Source organism: Nerophis ophidion, linkage group LG06 (assembly GCF_033978795.1).
Source record: "Nerophis ophidion isolate RoL-2023_Sa linkage group LG06, RoL_Noph_v1.0, whole genome shotgun sequence".
Lineage (NCBI taxonomy): Eukaryota > Metazoa > Chordata > Actinopteri > Syngnathiformes > Syngnathidae > Nerophis > Nerophis ophidion.
In genome coordinates, this window is record NC_084616.1 from 18,058,075 (window position 1) to 18,083,383 (window position 25,309).

Consider the following 25,309-nt stretch of genomic DNA (forward strand, 5'->3'; position numbering starts at 1 on the left):
TATATTGAGTAAAACATGCTTAAAACTAGAATATCAACGGATGTAAAGCTGTGTCATTAACACAAGTTAAAGCAGGGGTAGATAACCTATGGCTCTCGAACCAGATGTGGCTTTTTTGATGACGGCATCTGGCTCAGATAAATCTTAGCTGACATTGCTTAACATAAGTAATGAATAATTCAGCTGGTAGTCACAGTGTTAAAGGCCTACTGAAATGAGATTTTCTTATTTAAACAGGGATAGCAGGTCCATTCTATGTGTCATACTTGATCATTTTGCGGTATTACCATATTTTTGCTTAAAGGATTTAGTAGAGAACATCGATAAAGTTCGCAACTTTTGGTCGCTAATAAAAAACCCTTGCCTTTAGCGGAAGTAGCAGACGATGTGCGCGTGACGTCACGGGTTGTAGGGCTCCTCACATTGTTTATAATCATAGCCAGCAGCAGCTAAAGCTATCCGGACCGAGAAAGCGACAATTTCCCCATTAATTTGAGCGAGGGTGAAAGATTTGCGTATGAGGAAATTTTGAGTGAAGGACTAGAAAAAGAAAAAAAAAAGGCGAGGGCAGTGAGAGCGATTCAGATGTTGTTAGACACATTTACTAGGATAATTCTGGAAAGTCCCTTATCTGCCTATTGTGTTACTAGTCTTTTAGTGAGATTATAAAGTAGGGTGTGTTGATGCCAGAGTCCCTGAGGGAAGTCACGCAGCTGCACCAGGATGGAAGCTCCGCTGATGTCTCCGGTAAGAGCTGACTTATTACCACAATTTTCTCACCGAAAACTGCCGATTGACATTTGGCGGGATCCATGTTCGCTTGACCGCTCTGATCCATAGTAAAGCTTCACCTTCAGGAATTTTAAACAAGGAAACACCGGCTGTGTTTGTGTGGCTAAAGGCTAAAAGCTTCCCACTCCCATCTTTCTACTTTGACTTCTCCATTATTAATTGAACAAATTGCAAAAGATTCAGCAACACAGATGTTCAGAAGACTGTGTAATTATGCGATTAAAGCAGACTACTTATAGCTTGGATCGGGCTGGAAAATAATGTCCGCAACAACCCGAGACGTCAAACACACGGGTCATCATACCGGTTTTCAACACGACACTTGGCGGGCAATTTAAAATTGCAATTTAGTAAACTAAAAAGGCCGTATTGGCATGTGTTGTTGAAATGTTAATATTTCATCATTGATATATAAACTATCAGACTGCGTGGTGGGTAGTAGTGGGTTTCAGGAGGCCTTTAACATAAGTAATGAATAATTCCGCTGGTAATCACAGTGTTTAACATAACGTTCAAAATATAAAACATTCTTATGCATTTTAATCCATCCGTCCGTTTTCTAACGCACCTGTTCAAAAAGTCGCATTAATGGTAATAAGTATTTTATTAATGGTTCGCTTCAGAATAACAATGTTATTAAAAATAATATGAGACTTATTATACTATTAAAATGTTGGTCTTACTTAAAAGTGCATGCATTTAGTTGTATTCAGTGTTAACATTTTTTTATATGGCTCTCATGGAAATACTTTTTTAAAAATATTTGGCTTTCATGCCTCTCAACTAAAAAAGTTCCCGACCCAAGTTAAAGTAATAATTCCTTCAAGCATGAAAACAAAAAAATCATGATGCTGAGCGCATATCATTATGTCAAGATAATGGCACTCTTATTTAGGAATATTTTTCAACATGTTGAGCAAAAGTCTTTTTTTGTCTACCAACAAAAGTGCACTTATTAGTGAGAATATACTTATTTTAAGGTATTTGGGTTCATCGAGGTTAGCAAATTGACAAGCCAAAATTTCTTCTATTGGCAGATATTTTTGCTGGAAAATCTAGAAATATAGCTTGGTCCAATTTGTTATATATTCTAACAAAGTGCAGATTGGATTTCAACCTATTTAAAACATGTCATTAAAATTATATGCGCCTGCCTTGAATTACTGCCGGGTCAAACTCGCTTCCCAAAATAATTAGCACATGCTTAGTATTGTCGCCTGGTCAAACTCGTGATGTCACGACTGACACTCCCCCTGTCATCAATTTCAAAATGCAGGAGGCTGATTTCAATACCTGTAATTTGAAATTGCATAAAGGGAAGAAGATTAAGAGCTATTCAGTAGGATTTAAGGTCCAAGCTTACATCACACTCAAATTTTTACTGCATACCTTTGGTAAGTGCTGGAGTTAGAAGAGGTTTCAAAAATAATTAGCGCATGCTTACTTTTACCGCAAGCCTTTGGTAAGCGCAGGAATTAGAAGAGGTTTTAAATTAATTAGCGCCCGCGGGCCAGAGTTTGACATTCATGGTATAATACTTCAACAAAATATGAATGTAAGTTCATAAACTGGGAAAAGAAATGCAACAATGCAATATTCAGTGTTGACAACTAGATTTTTTGTGGACATGTTCCATAAATATTGATGTTAAAGATTTCTTTTATTGTGAAGAAATGTTTAGAATTAAGTTGATGAATCCAGATTAATCTCTATTACAATCCCCAAAGAGGGCACTTTTAAGTTTATGATTACTTCTATGTGTAGAAATCTTTATAATTGAATCACTTGTTTATATACCTTTTTTTTTCAAATAGTTCAAGAAAGACCACTACAAATGAGCAATATTTTTGCACTGTTATACAATTTAATAAATCAGAAGCTGATGACATAGTGCTGTATTTAACTTTATCTCTTTTTTTCCAACCAAAAATAGATTAGATTTAGATTTATTGGTCCCGGTGGGGAAATTCATTTTCACTGCCCTACATTTAAACATATAGACATTGCACATCACAAAACAAAAATAACAAAAAGACATCATACATGACCAACACATTTACAGGCTTTGCTTTGATTAGTGGGTACTTGGATTAAAAAAATGTTCACAGGGGGTACATCACTGAAAAAACGGTTGAGAACCACTGCCCTGGGGGTGGGGTTGCCCACATATGCGGTCCTCTCCAAGGTTTCTCATAGTCATTGTCTGTCACCAACGTCCTAGTGAATTGTGAATTATATTTATATAGCGCTTTTCTGAAGTGACTCAAAGTGCTTTAGTGAAACCCCATATCTAAGTTACATTTAAACCAGTGTGGGTGGCACTGGGAGCAGGTGGGTAAAGTGTCTTGCCCAAGGACACAACGGCAGTGACTAGGATGGCTGAATCGGGAATCGAACCTGCAACCCTCAAGTTGCTGGCACGGCCACTTTACCAACCGCTCTACTGGGGTGAGTTTTTCCTTGCCCTAATGTGGGCTCTACAGAGGATGTCGTCGTGGTTTGTGCAGCCCTTTGAGACACTGGTGATTTAGGGCTGTATAAATAAACATTGATTGATGGTGCTGGGATGAGGTAGCGACTTGTCCAGGGTGTACACCGCCTTCCGCGTGATTGTAGCTGAGATAGGCACCAGCGACCCCAAAGGGATTAAGCGGTAGGAAATGGATGGATGACTGATGCTGCCCTGCGGCAAACCAGTAAAATGGAGAACCCTGTCGGGAGCAAGTCGACACGAAACCGCTCGACAGTTACCGTTTCGGTGGCAGGTAACCGTGCGACCCGGGAGTACATTATTGCGACAAAAAGGAGACAGTTTGTGTTATTCGTGGCGGCGTCGTGTACTAAGTTGTTTTGAAGACAAAACCAGTTTTAAAATGGCAGCTTTGACTTCGCCGACGCAGCAAGAAACCACGCCTCTTATGACGTCACCAATCCCCGTCAGACACAAAGGCCCCGCCTTCACTGACGTCACCGGCCCGCGTCGCCGTGGACGAGACGTTCGAGAACCAACAAGAGTCCGGAAGGAGGCAACCTGTACCTGCGATTCACCCGCAGTTGTCCCGCAGAGGTTTAGCGAGGCGTCGGGGGCGGAATGAGGAGGCTCGTCCCGCTGTACCGGGGCCTTCGCTCCGGGGGCTCCTGGCACGCCAGGACGAACGCCGCGGTTGTCGGTTCTCGCTGCGGGCTTTGTGGAACTAACAGCAAGGTAGGATAACTAATGACAATATTTGTGTATTTCATGCCGATGCGTTCAATGTCGCTCGTAACTTGGAGATGTCACAGCTCGTTTGTCAGGGGTGGCAAACTCATTTGAAACGGGGGCCACGTCGCTAATATTGGAGGGCCATTTGATTCTCTTATGACAAATTAAGGCCCGGGGGCCACATGCGGCCCATTAAGCTTTTCAATCTGGCCGGCCGGACATTCCCAAATTATTTCCAATCCACTTTATTTGTATAGCCCATTGAAACAACATCAATGTTTCCAAAGTGCTGCACAACGATATTAAAAACAATATTCAAATATCCTTAGCTCCACCAATGACTGAATTAAAAATAATAAAAAATATACAGTGGGGCAAAAAAGTATTTAGTCAGCCACCGATTGTGCAAGTTCTCCCACTTAAAATGACGACAGAGGTCTGTAATTTTCATCATAGGTACACTTCAACTGTGAGAGACAGAATGTGAAAAAAATCCAGGAATTCACATTGTAGGAATTTTAAAGAATTTATTTGTAAATTAAGCTGGAAAATAAGTATTTGGTCAACCATTCAAAGCTCTCACTGATGGAAGGAGGTTTTGGCTCAAAATCTCACGATACATGGCCCCATTCATTCTTTCCTTAACACGGATCAATCGTCCTGTCTCCTTAGCAGAAAAACAGCCCTAAAGCATGATATTTCCACCCCCATGCTTCACAGTAGGTGTGGTGTTCTTGGGATGCAACTCAGTATTCTTCTTCCTCCAAACACAACGAGTTGAGTTTATACCAAAAAGTCCTATTTTGGTTTCATCTGACCACATGACATTCTCCCACTTCTCTGCTGTATCATCCATGTATCCATTTTGGTATAAACTCAACTCGTCGTGTTTGGAGGAAGAAGAATACTGAGTTGCATCCCAAGAACACCACACCTACTGTGAAGCATGAGGGTAGAAACATCATGCTTTGGGGCTGTTTTTCTGCTAAGGGGACAGGATGATTGATCCGTGTTAAGGAAAGAATGAATGGGGCCATGTATCGTGAGATTTTGAGCCAAAACCTCCTTACATCAGTGAGAACTTTGAATGCTTGACCAAATACTTATTTTCCACCATAATTTACAAATAAATTATTTAAAATTCCTACAATGTGAATTCCTGGATTTTTTTTCACATTCTGTCTCTCACAGTTGAAGTGTACCTATGTTGAAAATTACAGACCTCTGTCATCATTTTAAGTGTGAGAACTTGCACAATTGTGAGTTAGGGCACGTCCGACCGGTAGGAGGCCACGGGGAAGACCCAGGACACGTTAGGAAGACTACGTCTCCCGGCTGGCCTGGGATCGCCTCGAGATCCCTCGGAAAGAGCTAGACGAAGTGGCTGGGGAGAGGGAAGTCTGGGCTTCCCTGCTTAGGCTGCTGCCCCCGCGACCCGACCTCGGATAAGCGGAAGAAGATGGATGGACGGATGGATGAAAATATATATATATATATATATATATATATATATATCATTACAATGATTTTAAAGGGTTATACCAATTAAACCAATAAATAGAAGAAAAAAAAAACACACAGAGGATCACATAACATACGTAGTGTTAAAAGCCAAAGAATAAAAGTGGGTCTTAACACGAGACTTAAAACACTCCACTGTGGGAGAAGTTCTAACATGGAGGGGCAGAGTGTTTCAGAGCTTAGAAGGCCCTGTCTCCCCTGGTCTTAAGTCTGGTCTTGGGCACCATGATTTTCCAAAGTGCTGCACAACAATATTGAAAACAATATTCAAATATCCTTAGCTCCACCAATGACTGAATAAAAAATAAAACCAATACAAAAATAATTTATATATATATATATATATATATATATATATATATTTAAAGGGGAAAACCAATTTAAACAATAAATAGAAGTCAAAATAAAAAACACAGAGGACCACACAACTCACGTAGTATTAAAAGCCAAAAAATAAATGTGGGTCTTAAGATGAGACTTAAAACATTCCACTGTGGGAGCAGTTCCAACATGGAGGGGCAGCGTGTTCCAGAGCTTAGAAGGCCCTGTCTCCCCTGGTCTTGAGCACCACGAGCCGGAGCTGGCTCTCGGACCTCAGAGCGCGCGCAGGAGTGTAAATTTGGATGAAGTCCGAGATATAATGAGGTGCCAGTCCATGTAAAGCTTTAAAAACAAACAGCAATGTTTTAAAATCAATTCTAAAATGTACAGGGAGCCAGTGCAGATGCTCAAGATTTGGGGTTATATGCTGGCGTTTCCTGGTCCCTGTTAGAAGTCGTGCTGCCGCGTTCTGGACTAATTGCAACCGGGAGAGAGCTTTTTGGCTGATGCCAGCATAAAGTGCATTGCAGTAGTCCAGACGACTTGATATAAAAGCTTCACGACATGTTCAAAAAGGTTAAAGAGAAAAAGGGTTTTACCTTTGCTAAAAGGCAAAGATGATAAAAACACAATTTTAAAACGCCGTTGACTTGTTTGTCAAGTTTAAAATCAATGTCTAAAGCAGGTGTAGGGAACCTGTGGCTTTTTTGATGACTGCATCTGGCTCTCGGATAAATCTGAGCTGACATTGCTTAACACGATAAGTAATGAATAATCCCACTTGTAATCACAGTGTTAAAAATAACCTTCAAAATATAAAACATTCTCATGGTTTTTTATGTTCAAAACGTTGCATTAATGGTAAGAAGTAATTTATTTATTATTGCTTAGTGTGGGGCTTGTCCTCCTGGGGGTTCTTCAGACCACCAAGAGCCTGTTTTAGGGTTACAATATTGTTTTATTTTTATTTTTCTCTCAGTTGCTTTCCAGCAATTGTCTTTTTCTCTTTCGTCCTCACTCGCGCTCCGGCTCCAGCCCCAACCCTGTCTCTCTCTCCTCTTGGCTGCTGCTTATAATAGAGCGACAGGTGATTAGATAACAAGGCCCAGGTGGGCCATCTACGCACCTGTTGCTGATTTCGAGGCCGGTCCTGGCAACATCCTGCTTTGCTGCAGGCCCGCAGGCCACGCCCCCTCCACAGTTAGATTCAGAATAACAATGTTATTATAAAGAATAAGAGACCTATTATACTCTGGAAATGTTGGTCTTACTTAAAAATGCACGTGTTTAGTTGTGTTCAGTGTTAAAAAAAATATTATATGGCTCTTAGGGAAATGCATTTTAAAATATTTGGCTTCTTGGCTCTCTCAGCCAAAAAGGTTCCCGACCCCTGGTCTATAGTGACGCCAAGGCCGGTGACCTTGGGACGCACATCATTTTGCAATGGTCCCAAGTCAGTGAGGGCTGAACCAAAAACAAAAATTTAAGTTTTTCCCTCATTCATTCTTTAAAAAATCCTGGGCTAACCAAGCCTTGACGTCGCATAGACAGTTGAGAAGGGGTGTCAGGGTGCCGTGGCCTTTGTTTTAGATCTTTAAGATCGAAACTGTAGCTGCCATTATGACCAGACTGGGCAATTAAAGGGGAACATTATCACCAGACCTATGTAAGCGTCTATATATACCTTGATGTTGCAGAAAAAAAGACCATGTGTTTTTTTTAACCGATTTCCGAACTCTCAATGGGTGAATTTGGGCTAATTAACCGCCTTTTTATTATTTGCTCTCGTTGTGACGTCACCTCGGTAGTCAACCGCCATTTTCTCAAACACAGTATAAACATCGAGTCAAATCAGCTCTGTTATATTCAGTTTTTTCGACTGTTTTCCGCACCTTGGAGACATCATGCCTCGTCGGTGTGTTGTCGGAGGGTGTAACAACACGATTCAAGTTGATATACGTAGAATGTGCATCGATTAGCACGGCATGCTAATCGACATGCTATTTAGGCTAGCTGTATGTACATTTGTAGCTATATTTGCATCCAGCCTTTCTCTCCACCCACATTTAATGCCAAACAAACACTTACCAATCGACGGATTTAAGTTGCTCCAGTGTCACAAGATGCGAAAGTCCCGATCGTTTGGTCTGCACATTTTACCGGCGATGCTAAGGCGGACATGGCACAGAGATGTATGGATAACCTGCAGATGCATTTCCAACGATAAAGTCAACTAAATCACAACGGTGAGTTTTGTTGATGTTATGGACTTATGTGCTAATCAGACATATTTGCTCACGTCATGACTGCCAGCTAATAAATGCTAACATGCTATTTAGGCTAGCTGTATGTACATTTGTAGCTATATTTGCATCCAGCCTTTCCCTGCACCCACATTTAATCACAAACAAACACTTACCAATCGACTGATTTAAGTTGCTTCAGTGTCACAAGATGCGAAAGTCCCGATTGTTTGGTCTGCACATTTTACCGGCGATGCTAAGGCAGACATGGCACAGAGATGTATGGATATTCTGCAGATGCATTTCCAACGATAAAATCAACTAAATTACAACGGTGAGTTTTTTGGATTTTATTGACTTATGTGCTAATCAAACATATTTGGTCACGGCATGACTGCCAGCTAATCGATGCTAACATGCTATTTAGGCTAGCTGTATGTACATTTGTAGCTATATTTACATCCAGCCTTTCCCTGCACCCACATTTAATGCCAAACAAACACTTCCCAATCGACGGGTTTAAGTTGCTCCAGTGTCACAAGATGCGAAAGTCCCGATCGTTTGGTCTGCACATTTTACCGGCGATGCTAAGGCAGAAATGGCCTAATAGCGTCAATAGCAATTCGCTCAATAGCTTCAGTTTCTTCTTCAATTTCGTTTTCGCGATCCGCCTCCATACTCCAACCATCCGTTTCAATACATGCGTAATCTGTTGAATCGCTTAAACCGCTGAAATCCGAGTCTGAATCCGAGCTAATGTCGCTATATCTTGCTGTGCTATCCGCCTGGATAGCATGTATATAATTACTGGATGACACACAGGAAAATGGACGATGGCTTCACAGATATCGAAAATCAGGCACTTTAAAGCGTTTTTTCGAAATATTTCATGATGGGTAAAATTTTGAAAAAAACTTTACCCATGGGAAGCCCCTGGGAACTGATTTTTATTGATTTTAACCCTTCTGAAATTGTGATAATGTTCCCCTGTAATTTGACTCGGGGGGTGTATCTATTTTTAGGATTACTTACACACAAAGTCTGATTAAATGCAAAAAACCTTATGACACACGCCTTAAAAAAGGGAATGTAATTTGAATTTTTTTTACTGAATGAGACACCCAAAATGTACATAAAAATAAAGAATGTGGGATTTACAATATTAACTATAAACGATAAAACACTGAATATTGACAACATATGAACCTCTCCATCCACCTATTTTACAATCTAGCAAAACTCAACAAAAATGCAACAGCAAAATATGAACGCCATGGGTAAAAAAACAAAACAAAAAAAAAAAACACCTACAACCTGATACAATATTACTCTTCTTGCAGAACTTTATTGTAAAAATCTCCTTCCACGTCTGTCCCTGACACCCACATTTCAGGCTGGCCGCTCAAACACTCTGCGGAAACGCTCCCCACCCACAGTGATTGGTCCCTCGTCTGAGCTGCTGTGACTTAGATGTAGGGGTGTAAGGGTACACAAAAATTTCGGTCCGGTACGTACCTCGGTTTAGAGGTCACGGTTCGGTTAATTTTCGGTACAGTAAGAAAACAACAAAATATACATTTTTTGGTTATATATTTACCAAATTTGCAAAATCTTCCACCAAAAATATTTTTCTTAGTGGAATATTTGATGTGAAGTAATGGGAACCTTGGATAGGTCAATAATTCTTAATAACATTGATTTTGATTCAATATTATGTTTTGAGCGATGACAGTTTGAAAGAAAAAAAAACCAGCTTTGTTTTATTAGTAAACATTGCAACTTTTTCTAAATGACATTTAACCTTTTAGCTTATTTATTTCACTTTTGTTTAGTTTTTTTTTAATATTTTAATTTTAGAATGTGCCGTGGGCCTTTTAAACATTAGCCGTGGACACCCCTGCTATGGATAATAAAAAATAAATTCTGATAAATCTATGGGTATAAAGCAGAGCCTGGCGACGCATGGGCGTTCATCATAACTCTCTCGCTCGCTCTGTCTCTGCCCCTCCCGCACGAATGCTGCTGCATGCACAATTTGTTTTGTTTTTAACCCCTTCTTAACCCCAAACTTACATTGAAAATACACGCAACCCTGACTTAAAACATTTGAGGCATTTATGAAACTCCACCCAGACAGCCCTGCTAAAGAGGACATATCCGCTGAAAAGACGAGGTATGGTCAGTCCATCGTAGCCCGGTCGCTGCTAGCATGCCGTGTGTTGTGCCTCGGTGTGCATTGTTTACACAACGTGCGGTACGCTACTTAATATGTCTGTGTGGAAACTTGTTCGATACACGTCCGAACCGGACCGAAACCCCCGTACCGAAACGGTTCAATACGAATACACGTATCGTTACACCCCTACTTAGATGACCATAATAACTAATTAGATGACCATGGTGACTAAATAGATTACCATAGTAAATCATTAGATTACCATAGTAACTAATTAGATGACCATGGTAACTAAGTAGATTACCATGGTAACTAATTAGATGACCATGGTAACTAAGTAGATTACCATAGTAACTAATTAAATGTCCATAATAACTAATTACATGACCATAGTAACTACTTAGATGACCATAGTAACAAATTAGATGACCATAGCAACTAATTAGATGACCATAATAACAAATTAGATGGCCATAGTAACTACTTAAATGACCATAGTAACTAATTACATGACCATAGTAACTGATTAGATGACCATGGTGACTAAGTAGATTACCATAGTAACTAATTAGATGACCATAGTAACTAATTAAATGACCATAATAACTAATTAGATGACCATAGTAACTACTTAGATGACCATGGTAACTAATTAGATGACCATAGTAACTGATTAGATGACCATGGTGACTAAATAGATTACCATACTAACTAATTAGATTACCATAGTAACTAATTAGATGACCATGGTAACTAATTAGATGACCACAGTAACTGATTACATGACCATGGTGACTAAATAGATGACCATAATAACAAATTAGATGGCCATAGTAACTACTTAAATGACCATAGTAACTGATTAGATGACCATGGTGACTAAGTAGATTACCATACTAACTAATTAGATTAACATAGTAACTAATTAGATGACCATGGTAACTAATTAGATGACCATAGTAACTGATTACATGACCATGGTGACTAAATAGATGACCATAATAACAAATTAGATGGCCATAGTAACTACTTAAATGACCATAGTAACTAATTACATGACCATAGTAACTGATTAGATGACCATGGTGACTAAGTAGATTACCATAGTAACTAATTAGATGACCATAGTAACTAATTAAATGACCATAATAACTAATTAGATGACCATAGTAACTACTTAGATGACCATGGTAACTAATTAGATGACCATAGTAACTGATTAGATGACCATGGTGACTAAATAGATTACCATACTAACTAATTAGATTACCATAGTAACTAATTAGATGACCACAGTAACTAATTAGATGACCATAGTAACTGATTACATGACCATGGTGACTAAATAGATGACCATAGTAACTAATTAGATGACCATAGTTACTGATTAGATGACCATGGTGACTAAATAGATTACCATAGTAACTAATTAGATTACCATAGTAACTAATTTGATCACCATAGTAACTAATTAGATGACCACGGTAACTTAGTAGATGACCATAGTAACTAATTAGATGACCACAGTAACTAATTAGAAGACCATGGTAACTAATGAGATGACCACGGTAACTAATTAGATTACCATAGTAACTAATTTGATTGCCACACTAACTAATTAGATGACCATGGTAACTTAGTAGATTACCATAGTAACTAATTAGATGACCACAGTAACTAATTAGAAGACCATGGTAACTAATTATATTACCATAGTAACTAATTAGATTACCATAGTAAGGAGTATATCATGCAAAAGTGCAGATTCTAAACTTTGTAATACTTTGTATAGTTCAAAACTTCCGTTAATTTGAAAACATGACTGCACATCATAATGGCAGCTATACTTTCCATCTTGAGGATCTAAAAAAAAAAGATTGAAAAGCTTAAAGACCTACTGAAACCCACTACTACCGACCACGCAGTCTGATAGTTTATATATCAATGATGAAATATTAACATTGCAACACATGCCAATACGGCCTTTTTAGTTTACTAAATTGCAATTTTAAATTTCCAGCGAGTTTCTTGTTGAAAACGTTGCGGAATGATGACGCGTACGCGTGACGTCACGGACTGCAAAGAAATGTTAGCGCTGCACCAAACACAGCTAAAAGTCGTCTCTGTTCATGGCGTAATTACACAGTAATTTGGACATCTGTGTTGCTGAATCTTTTGCAATTTGTTCATTTAATAATGGAGACTATAAAGAACAATGCTGTTGGTGGAAAGTGGTGGATTACAGCTGTCTTTAGCACCGAGACCCCGCCGGTGTTTGTTTGTTGCAAAGCTTTAACACAAGCGAACATGTTTCTCTACTTCAACCAGTAATGTTTTTGGATGGGAAAATTGTGATATATATCTTACTGGAGAAATCATTGGATTATACGTCGTCCTGCAGCAGCTGTTTAAAAGGCATCTGTGAGCTTGGCTTCTCGGCTTCTCTCTGAGACACTTCGTGTTCACGGCAGCCATCCGACTTCGAGGTATGTCTTTACAATCTTTAAAATCTCACTAAAACACTATAAAAACAATAAGCAGATAAGGGATCTTCCATAATTATCCTAGTAAATGTGTCTAATTACATCTGAAACGCTCACACTGCCGCCGCCTGGAGCCAACGCTTTTTTTTTTTTTTTTCTAGTCCTTCACTATCAATATCCTAATTCACGAATCTTTCATCTTTGCTCAAATTAATGGGGAAATTGTCGCTTTCTTGGTCTGAATTGCTCTTACTACTGGTGGTTCCCATTAAAAACAATGTGAATATGTGTGTAGGCCTGCAACTCGTGACTTCACGCGTAAAGCCAGGGCTTTTCTATTAGCGACCAAAAGTTGCAAACTTTATCGTGGATATTCTCTACTAAATCCTTTCAGCAAAAATATGGCAATATCGCAAAATGATCAAGTATGACACATAGAATGGACCTGCTATCCCCGTTTAAATAAGAAAATCAAATTTTAGTAAGCCTTTAAAGGGGAACATTATCACAATTTCAAAAGGGTTAAAAACAATAAAAATCAGTTCCCAGTGGCTTGTTATACTTTTTGAAGTTTTTTTCAAGATTTTACCGGTCCAGGAATATCTCTAAATAAAGCTTTAAAGTGCCTTATTTTCGCTATCTTTGAAACCACTATCCATTTCCCTGTGACGTCATGCAGGGCTGCCAATACAAACAACATGGCGGTTACCTCAGCAAGATATAGCGACATTAGCTCGGATTCAGACTCGGATTTCAGCGGCTTAAGCGATTCAACAGATTACGCCTGTATTGAAACAGATGGTTGGAGTATGGAGGTAGATAGCGAAAACGAAATTGAAGAAGAAACTGAAGCTATTGAGCGAATAGCTATTGACGCTATTCGGCCACAGCGTGGGTGTACCTAATGAAGTGGCCCATAACATGGCTGCCTTATTAGCATCGCCGGTAAAATGTGCGGACCAAACGGTCAGGACTTTCGCATCTTGTGACACTGGAGCAACTTAAATCCGTCGATTGGTAAGTGTTTGTTTCGCATTAAATGTGGGTATCTAGTTTCAAATGTACATACAGCTAGCGTAAATAGCATGTTAGCATCGATTAAAATAGCATTTTAGCATCGATTAGCTGGCAGTCATGCCGTGACCAAATATAAATGGGTTATATTTGTATAGCGCTTTTCTACCTTCAAAGTACTCAAAGCGCTTTGACACTACTTCCACATTTACCCATTCACACACACATTCACACACTGATGGAGGGAGCTGCCATGCAAGGCGCCAACCAGCACCCATCAGGAGCAAGGGTGAAGTGTCTTGCTCAGGACACAACTGACGTGACAAGGTTGGTACTAGGCGGGATTTGAACCAGGGACGCTCGGGTTGCGCACGGCTACTCTTCAACTGCGCCACGCCGTGTCTGATTAGCACGTAAATCAACAACATCAACAAAACTCACCTTTGAGATTTCGTTGACTTAATCGTTGCAAATGCATCTGCAGGTTATCCATACATCTCTGTGCTATGTCTGTCTTAGCATCGCCGGTCAAATGTGAAGACACTTTGGTACATTCAATGGGGGCCTGGCGGCAGATTTCTTGCCAGTGGTGCAACTTGAATCCCTCCCTGTTAGTGTTGTTACACCCTCCGACAACATACCGACAAGGCATGATGTCTCCAAGGTTCCAAAAAATAGTCGAAAAAACGGAAAATAACAGAGCTGAGACCCGGCGTTTGTAATGTAAAAATGAATATGGCGGGTGTGTTACCTCGGTGACGTCACGTTCTGATGTCATCGCTAAAAGACCGATAAACAGAAAGGCGTTTAATTTGCTAAAATTCACCCATTTAGAGTTCGGAAATCGTTTGAAAAATACATGGTCTTTTTTTCTGCAACATCAAGGTATATATTGACGCTTGCATAGGTTTGGTGATAATGTTCCCCTTTAATGGACCGATTGTGGCCCCCGGGCCTTAATTTGCCCAGGTCTGCATTATGATGTGCAGTGATGTTTTCATATTAACGGAAGTTTTGAACTTTCAAAGGTTGGAATCTGCGCTTTTGCATGATGTACTAGTTACTATGGTAATCAAATTAGTTACCATGGTCATCTAGTTAGTAACTATGGTCATTTAGGTCAGAGCAGTTTAGACGAGGCACCAAGCAGTGTGGGTGGGGAGCGTTTCCACAGAGTGTTTCCAGAGCGGCCCGTCTGAAATGCGGGTGTCAGGGACAGACGTTAAAGGAGATTTTAACAACAAAGTTCTGCAAGAGTACTAATATTATATCAGAATGTAGTTTTTTTGTTTGTTTGTTTTTTGTTTTTTTACCCATGGCGTTCATATTTTGCTGTTTGTTGCATTTTTGTTGGGTTTCGCTTGATTGTAAAATAAGTGGAGGGAGAGGGGGGTGATGTTCATATGTTGTCAATATTCAGTGTTTTATCATTTATAGTTAATATTGTAAATCCCAAATTCTTTATTTTCATTTACATTCTGGGTGGCTCATTCAGTAAAAAAAAATTAAAATTACATTACGTTTTTTAAGGCGGTCTGTCATAACGTTTTTTGCATTTATTCAGACTTTGTATAGGTGCGCCTAAAAATAGATTTACCGGCCCCCAGACGCATTTTTCTTCTGTAAATTAGCCCCCCCAAGTCAAAATAATTGCCCAGGCCTGCTCTATGAACATAAAGCTTAGCACTGTTTGCATGGTTTTATTTTTTTTATGAACATAGTGATGGATTACTTGCTTTCTAATTTAGTCAATATGACAAGCAGATACTTGTTCATTCATGATAACCACGACAGAGAAATGCTTGTACCATCTTGTTGCATAATCGGAAAATCTTAGGGGGAGAACATAGGCTAATGCAGGCATTAGATAGATAGATAGATAGATAGATGGATAGACCGACTGACCGACGGACTCGAAAAAGCTGGCACAAGTGGCAAAAAAGACTGACAAAGTAGAGGAATGCTCATCAAAACACTTATTTGGATCATCCCACAAGTGAACGGGCTAATTGGGAACAGGTAGGTAATTAGGTTATACTTGTATGGCACTTTTCTACCTTCAAGGTACTCAAAGCGCTTAGACACTACTTCCACATTCACACATATATTCACACGCTGATGGCGGGAGCTGCCATGCAAGGCCCTAACCACGCAAGGGTGAGGTGTCTTGCTCAAGGACACAACGCATGTGACGAGGTTGGTAGAAGGTGGGGATTGAACCGGGAACCCCCTGGTTGCTGGCACAGCCGCTGTCCCAACCGCTCCACGCCGTCCCATTTGATTGTGCCATGATTGGGTATAAAAGCAGCTTCCATGAAATGCTCAGTCTTTCACAAACAAGGATGGGGCGAGGGTCACCACTTTGTCAACAAATGCGTGAGCTAATTGTCGAACAGTTTAAGAACAATATGTCTCAACCAGCTATTGCAAGGAATTTATGGATTTCACCATCTACGGTCTAATATCATCAAAAGGTTGAGAGAATCTGGAGAAATCACTGCACACTTCGTTTCCTCAGGAGGCACTGCATTAAAAAAAGCGATATCAGTGTGTAAAGGATATCACCACATTTGTTCAGGAACACTTCAGAAAACCACTGCCTGTAACTACAGTTGGTCGCTACATCTGTAAGTGCAAGTTAAAACTCTGCTATGCAAAGTGGAAGCCATTTATCAACAACACCCAGAAACGCTGTTGGCTTCGCTGGGCCCGAGCTCATCTAAGCTGGACTGAGTTAAAAGACAAGTTAAAAGTTGAAAGACAAGCTGGGCCACGTCAATGATGTGGGTAAGCCAGATATTGCCCCTGTCCTTGAGTTTGGCACCTGTGTCATGTCTGATAAAGAAGACTTGTGTTTGTTTCAACAACAAAAACAAAATATGTTCACATTGTTTTGGTGCATAGCGAGTGTACGATAAATTTGTCATTGTGCTGTTTCTACAGGCTTTGGTCATGATAAAATAGTGATAATAACCATGAAGGCATCTTACACTCATATCATTGAACACTGTATATTATTATCAATAATAACAACCATGAAGCATCTTGTACTTGTATTATTGAATACAGTATATTGTTGATAACAATCATAAAGCATCTTGCATTGATATAATTGAATACTGTATATTATTGATAACACCCATAAAGCGTCTTACACTCATATCATTGAATACTGTATATTATCGATAATAACCATGAAGCGTCTTGCACTCATATTATTGATTACTGTATATTATTGATAACAACCATAAAGTGTTTTACTCATTTCATTGAATACTATATATTATCAATAATTACCATAAAGCGTCTTGCACTCATATCATTGACTACTGTATATTATTGATAATAATAAAGTGTCTTACACTCATATTATTGAATACTGTATATTATTGATAATAACAAACATGAAGCATCTTATACTCGTATTATTGAATACTGTATATTATCGATAACAACCATAAAGCATCTTACACTCATATAATTAAATACTGTATATTATTGATAACAACCGTAAAGTGTCTTACACTCATATCATTGACTACTGTATATTATTGATAATAACAACCATAAACCCTCTTACACTCATATTATTGAATAGTGTATATTGATAATAAAAAAACGTCTTACACTAATATAATTGAATACTGTATATTATTGATAACATCCATAAAGTGTCCCACACTCATATTATTGAATACTTTTTATTATTGATAACAACCATAAAGCGTCTTACACTCATATTATTAAATACTGTATATTATTTATAATAAAACCATAAAGGGTCTCACACTCATATAATTGAATACTGTATATTATAAATAATAACCATAAAGCGTCTTACACTCATATCATCGAATACCGTATGCTATTGATAACCACCACTAAGCATCTTACACTCATAATATTGAATACTGTATATTATCAATAATAACCATAAAGCGTCTTACACTCATATTGAATATCGTATATTAATGATAACAACCATAAAGCGTCTTACACTCATAGCATTGAATATGGTATATTATTGATTATAACCGTAAAGTGTCTTACACTCATACTATTGAATACTATATTTATTGACAATAACCATGACGCGCCTTACACTCATATTATTAAATACTATATATTATTTATAATAAAACCATAAAGGGTCTCACACTCATATCATTGAATACTGTATATTATTTTTAATAACCATAAAGCGTCTTACATTGATATTATTGAATACTGTATATTATTTATAATAACCATAAAGCGTCTTACACTCATATCAATGAATACTGTTTATTATTGATAAAAACCATAAAGCCTCTTACACCCATATTATGGAATACTGTGTATTGTTGATACTAACAACCATAAAATGTCTTACACTCATTATTGAATACTGTATAATATTGATAGTAATAAACATAAAGCGACTTACACTCATATCATTGAATACTGTATATTAATGATAATAACAAAGCATCTTCCACTCATATCATTGAATACTGTATACTCTGGATAACAACCATAAAGCTGGAACTCAACACACTTTGAGTGTAAGACGCTTTACGGTTATTAATATCAATAATAGACAGTATTTAAGGTTATTATTAATTATTTACAGGATTTAATGATATAAGTGTAAGACGTTTTATGGTTATTATCAATAATATACAGTAATGATATAAGTGTAAGACGCTTAATGGTTATTATCAATAATATACAGTTTTTAATGGTATGAGTGTTGGACTGTATATTATTGATATTAACAACCATAAAGGGTCTTACACTTATCTTATGGAATAACGAATATGATTGATAATAACAACCTTAAAGTGTCTTACATTATTGAATACTGTATATTATTGATAATAACCATAAAGTGTATTACACTTCTATAATGAAATACTGTATATTATTGATAATAATAACCATGAAGCGCCTTACACTCAAAGTGTGTTGTGTTCCAGCCGCAGCCACAGTTCGGTTTGCTGCTGGACATTGACGGAGTGTTGCTGCGGGGAAGGATGCTTATCCCGGCTGCCAAGAAGGCCTTCCAGAAGTTGGTGGATCCAAGAGGAGACTTTGTGGTGCCCTTGGTCTTTGTCACCAACGCTGGGAACTGTCTGAGACAGAAGAAGGCAGACCAGCTGTCACACATCCTGGGAGTACCAGTGAGTATTAGGTGTAGTCCTTGAGTACTAGGTGTAGTCCTTGAGTACTAGGTGTACTCCTTGAGTACTAGGTGTACTTTATGAGGTGTGTAAGTACTGTGTGTACTCGTGTTGCAGGTCAACCAGGACCAGGTCATCATGTCTCACAGTCCACTGAGGATGTTCAAGAAGTTCCACGACAAGTGTGTTTTGGTGTCCGGACAAGGACCAGTTCTGGAAATTGCTAAAAAGTATTTTCTTTCTTTGTCACTGACTTGAAGATGCGCAGTTTGGACGACGGGATGCGCGATGATAAATGTTTGTGATCCATGTGGTCTGCAGCCTGGGCTTCAAGAACGTCATCAGTGTGGACATGCTGAGGGAGTCCTTCCCACTTCTGGACATGGTGGACCACAACCGCAGACCCAAACTGCCGGTGAGAGGACGCTACTGACAACACACGTAATGATCACAGTTATGATACATGATTATCATTATTATGACACATGAAAATCACTATTTGACACACGAAGATCACTATTTGACGCATGAAGATCATTATTATGACACAATAAGATCATTATTATGACACATGAAGATCATTATTATGACACAATAAGATCATTATTATGACACATGAAGATCATTATTATGACACAATAAGATCATTATTATGACACATGAAGATCATTATTATGACACATGACAATCACTATTTGACAGCACATGAATGATGACACTTGAAGGTCATTATTATGACACATGAAGATCACTATTTGACAGCACACATGAATGATGACACATGAAGATCATTATTATGACACATGAAGATCACTACTTGACAGCACATGTGAATGATTACACATGAACATCTCTATTATGACACATGAAGATCACTGTTTGACAGCACACATGAATGATGACACATGAAGATCATTATTATGACACATGATGATCACTATTTGACACATGAAGATCGTTATGACACAAGATCACTTTTTGACAGCACACATGAATGTTGACACATGAAGATCACTATTATGACACATGAAGATCATTATTATGACACATGAATATCACTGTTTGACACATGAAGATCATTATTATGACACATGATCACTTTTTGACAGCACACATGAATGATGACACATGAAGAGCATTAATATGACACATTAATATCATTATTATGACACCTGAAGATCTTTATTATGACACCTGAATATCACTATTTGAGACATGAAGATCATTATTATGACACATGAAGATCACTTTTTGACAGCTCACATCAATGATGATACATTAAGATCATTATTATGACACATGAATATCATTTTTATGACACATGAAGATCTTTATTATGACACATGATGATCGCTATTTGACACATGAAGATCATTATTATGACACCTGACTATCACTATTTGAGACATGAAGATCATTATTATGACACATGAAGATCACTATTTAACAGCACACATGAATGATGACACATGAAGATCATTATGACACATGAAGATCACTATTTGACAGCACATGAATTATGACACCTGAAGATCACTATTATGACACATGAAGATCACTATTTAACAACACACATGAATGATGACACATGAAGATTATTATTATGACACATAAAGATCACTTTCTAACAGCACACATGAATGATGACACATTAATATCATTATTATGACACCTGAATATCACTATTTGAGACATGAAGATCATTATTATGACACATGAAGATCACTTTTTTGACAGCTCACATGAATGATGACACATGAAGATCATTATTATGACACATGATGATCACTATTTGACACATGAAGATCATTATTATGACACATGAAGATCACTTTTTGACAGCTCACATGAATGATGACACATGAAGATCATTATTATGACACATGAATATCATTTTTATGACACATGAAGATCTTTATTATGACACATGATGATCACTATTTGACACATGAAGATCATTATTATGACACCTGAATATCACTATTTGAGACATGAAGATCATTATTATGACACCTGAATATCACTATTTGAGACATGAAGATCATTATTATGACACATGAAGATCACTATTTAACAGCACACATGAATGACACATGAAGATCACTATTTGACAGCACATGAATTATGACACCTGAAGATCACTTTTATGACACATGAAGATCACTATTTAACAGCACACATGAATGATGACACATGAAGATCATTATTATGACATATAAAGATCACTTTTTGACAGACACATGAAGATCACTATTATGACACATAAAGATCACTTTCTAACAGCACACATGAATGATGACACATTAATATCATTATTATGACACCTGAAGATCTTTATTATGACACCTGAATATCACTATTTGAGACATGAAGATCATTATTATGACACATGAAGATCACTACTTGACAGCACATGTGAATGATTACACATGAACATCTCTATTATGACACATGAAGATCACTATTTGACAGCACACATGAATGATGACACATGAAGATCATTATTATGACACATGATGATCACTATTTGACACATGAAGATCGTTATGACACAAGATCACTTTTTGACAGCACACATGAATGTTGACACATGAAGATCACTATTATGACACATGAAGATCATTATTATGACACATGAATATCACTGTTTGACACATGAAGATCATTATTATGACACATGATCACTTTTTGACAGCACACATGAATGATGACACATGAAGAGCATTAATATGACACATTAATATCATTATTATGACACCTGAAGATCTTTATTATGACACCTGAATATCACTATTTGAGACATGAAGATCATTATTATGACACATGAAGATCACTTTTTGACAGCTCACATCAATGATGATACATTAAGATCATTATTATGACACATGAATATCATTTTTATGACACATGAAGATCTTTATTATGACACATGATGATCGCTATTTGACACATGAAGATCATTATTATGACACCTGACTATCACTATTTGAGACATGAAGATCATTATTATGACACATGAAGATCACTATTTAACAGCACACATGAATGATGACACATGAAGATCATTATGACACATGAAGATCACTATTTGACAGCACATGAATTATGACACCTGAAGATCACTATTATGACACATGAAGATCACTATTTAACAACACACATGAATGATGACACATGAAGATCATTATTATGACATATGAAGATCACTTTTTGACAGACACATGAAGATCACTATTATGACACATAAAGATCACTTTCTAACAGCACACATGAATGATGACACATTAATATCATTATTATGACACCTGAAGATCTTTATTATGATACCTGAATATCACTATTTGAGACATGAAGATCATTATGACACATGAAGATCACTTTTTTGACAGCTCACATGAATGATGACACATGAAGATCATTATTATGACACATGATGATCACTATTTGACACATGAAGATCATTATTATGACACATGAAGATCACTTTTTGACAGCTCACATGAATGATGACACATGAAGATCATTATTATGACACATGAATATCATTTTTATGACACATGAAGATCTTTATTATGACACATGATCACTATTTGACACATGAAGATCATTATTATGACACCTGAATATCACTATTTGAGACATGAAGATCATTATTATGACACCTGAATATCACTATTTGAGACATGAAGATCATTATTATGACACATGAAGATCACTATTTAACAGCACACATGAATGACACATGAAGATCACTATTTGACAGCACATGAATTATGACACCTGAAGATCACTTTTATGACACATGAAGATCACTATTTAACAGCACACATGAATGATGACACATGAAGGTCATTATTATGACATATAAAGATCACTTTTTGACAGACACATGAAGATCACTATTATGACACATAAAGATCACTTTCTAACAGCACACATGAATGATGACACATTAATATCATTATTATGACACCTGAAGATCTTTATTATGACACCTGAATATCACTATTTGAGACATGAAGATCATTATTATGACACATGAAGATCACTACTTGACAGCACATGTGAATGATTACACATGAACATCTCTATTATGACACATGAAGATCACTATTTGACAGCACACATGAATGATGACACATGAAGATCATTATTATGACACATGATGATCACTATTTGACACATGAAGATCGTTATGACACAAGATCACTTTTTGACAGCACACATGAATGTTGACACATGAAGATCACTATTATGACACATGAAGATCATTATTATGACACATGAATATCACTGTTTGACACATGAAGATCATTATTATGACACATGATCACTTTTTGACAGCACACATGAATGATGACACATGAAGAGCATTAATATGACACATTAATATCATTATTATGACACCTGAAGATCTTTATTATGACACCTGAATATCACTATTTGAGACATGAAGATCATTATTATGACACATGAAGATCACTTTTTGACAGCTCACATCAATGATGATACATTAAGATCATTATTATGACACATGAATATCATTTTTATGACACATGAAGATCTTTATTATGACACATGATGATCGCTATTTGACACATGAAGATCATTATTATGACACCTGACTATCACTATTTGAGACATGAAGATCATTATTATGACACATGAAGATCACTATTTAACAGCACACATGAATGATGACACATGAAGATCATTATGACACATGAAGATCACTATTTGACAGCACATGAATTATGACACCTGAAGATCACTATTATGACACATGAAGATCACTATTTAACAACACACATGAATGATGACACATGAAGATCATTATTATGACATATGAAGATCACTTTTTGACAGACACATGAAGATCACTATTATGACACATAAAGATCACTTTCTAACAGCACACATGAATGATGACACATTAATATCATTATTATGACACCTGAAGATCTTTATTATGATACCTGAATATCACTATTTGAGACATGAAGATCATTATTATGACACATGAAGATCACTTTTTTGACAGCTCACATGAATGATGACACATGAAGATCATTATTATGACACATGATGATCACTATTTGACACATGAAGATCATTATTATGACACATGAAGATCACTTTTTGACAGCTCACATGAATGATGACACATGAAGATCATTATTATGACACATGAATATCATTTTTATGACACATGAAGATCTTTATTATGACACATGATGATCACTATTTGACACATGAAGATCATTATTATGACACCTGAATATCACTATTTGAGACATGAAGATCATTATTATGACACCTGAATATCACTATTTGAGACATGAAGATCATTATTATGACACATGAAGATCACTATTTAACAGCACACATGAATGACACATGAAGATCACTATTTGACAGCACATGAATTATGACACCTGAAGATCACTTTTATGACACATGAAGATCACTATTTAACAGCACACTTGAATGATGACACATGAAGATCATTATTATGACATATAAAGATCACTTTTTGACGGACACATGAAGATCACTATTTGACACATGAAGATCACTTTCTTGGCAGTACACATTAATGATGACACATGAAGATCACTATTATGACACATAAAGATCACTTTATGACAGCACACATGAATGATGACACATGAAGATCATTATTATGACACATGGAGATCTTTATTATGATCATTATTTGACACATGAAGATCATTATTATGACACATGACGATCACTATTTGACACATGAGGATCATTATTATGACACATGAAGATCACTTTCTGACAGCACACATGAATGATGACACATGAAGATCATTATTATGACACATGAAGATCATTATTATGACACATGGAGCTCTTTATTATGATCACTATTTGACCCTTGAAGATCATCATTATTATGACACATGGAGATCCCTTTTTGACAGCACACATGAATGATGACACATGAAGATCATAATTACGACACATGAAGTTCACTATTTGACAGCACACGTGAATGATGACACATGAAGATCATTATTCGACAGCACATATGAAGGATACCACCTCTTTTTTGTTTTACTTTTGTTTACTAAATTTCGAGCTTTACTCTTATTTGTATTTGCATTAGTTTCCACATGAATTCGTATATGTAAAACAAGAAACACAAATGGTTAATTTTTGTCATTTTAAAAGAAAAGATGAACAACAGGATATTTATGACAATATTATTTCCAAAAAACTCTTTGCAGACTATTTAAATCATGTTTTGAATGAAAGTGAAAACAAGTTTAATACATTTACTAAAGTTTGTACAATTCCAAACACAACCTACTTTTTGTGTGATAATATTTGAAATATGAGTCTGCATCTGCGTTTATTTGCAAGTA

The 25,309-nt window shown here is 37.1% G+C and overlaps 1 protein-coding gene across 1 annotated transcript in view; it reads left to right on the forward strand.

The window, feature by feature from the left end:
* Positions 1-3,746: 3,746 nt before the first annotated feature.
* LOC133554319 (haloacid dehalogenase-like hydrolase domain-containing 5) overlaps positions 3,747-25,309 on the forward strand; it is a 31,200-nt gene continuing 9,637 nt past the window's right edge. The window contains exons 1-4 of the mRNA XM_061902915.1: positions 3,747-3,997; positions 18,711-18,914; positions 19,032-19,144; positions 19,236-19,329. Coding sequence (XP_061758899.1) covers positions 3,884-3,997; positions 18,711-18,914; positions 19,032-19,144; positions 19,236-19,329 — 525 coding nt within the window. The 5' untranslated portion in view covers positions 3,747-3,883. The remainder of the gene's footprint in view (positions 3,998-18,710; positions 18,915-19,031; positions 19,145-19,235; positions 19,330-25,309) is intronic.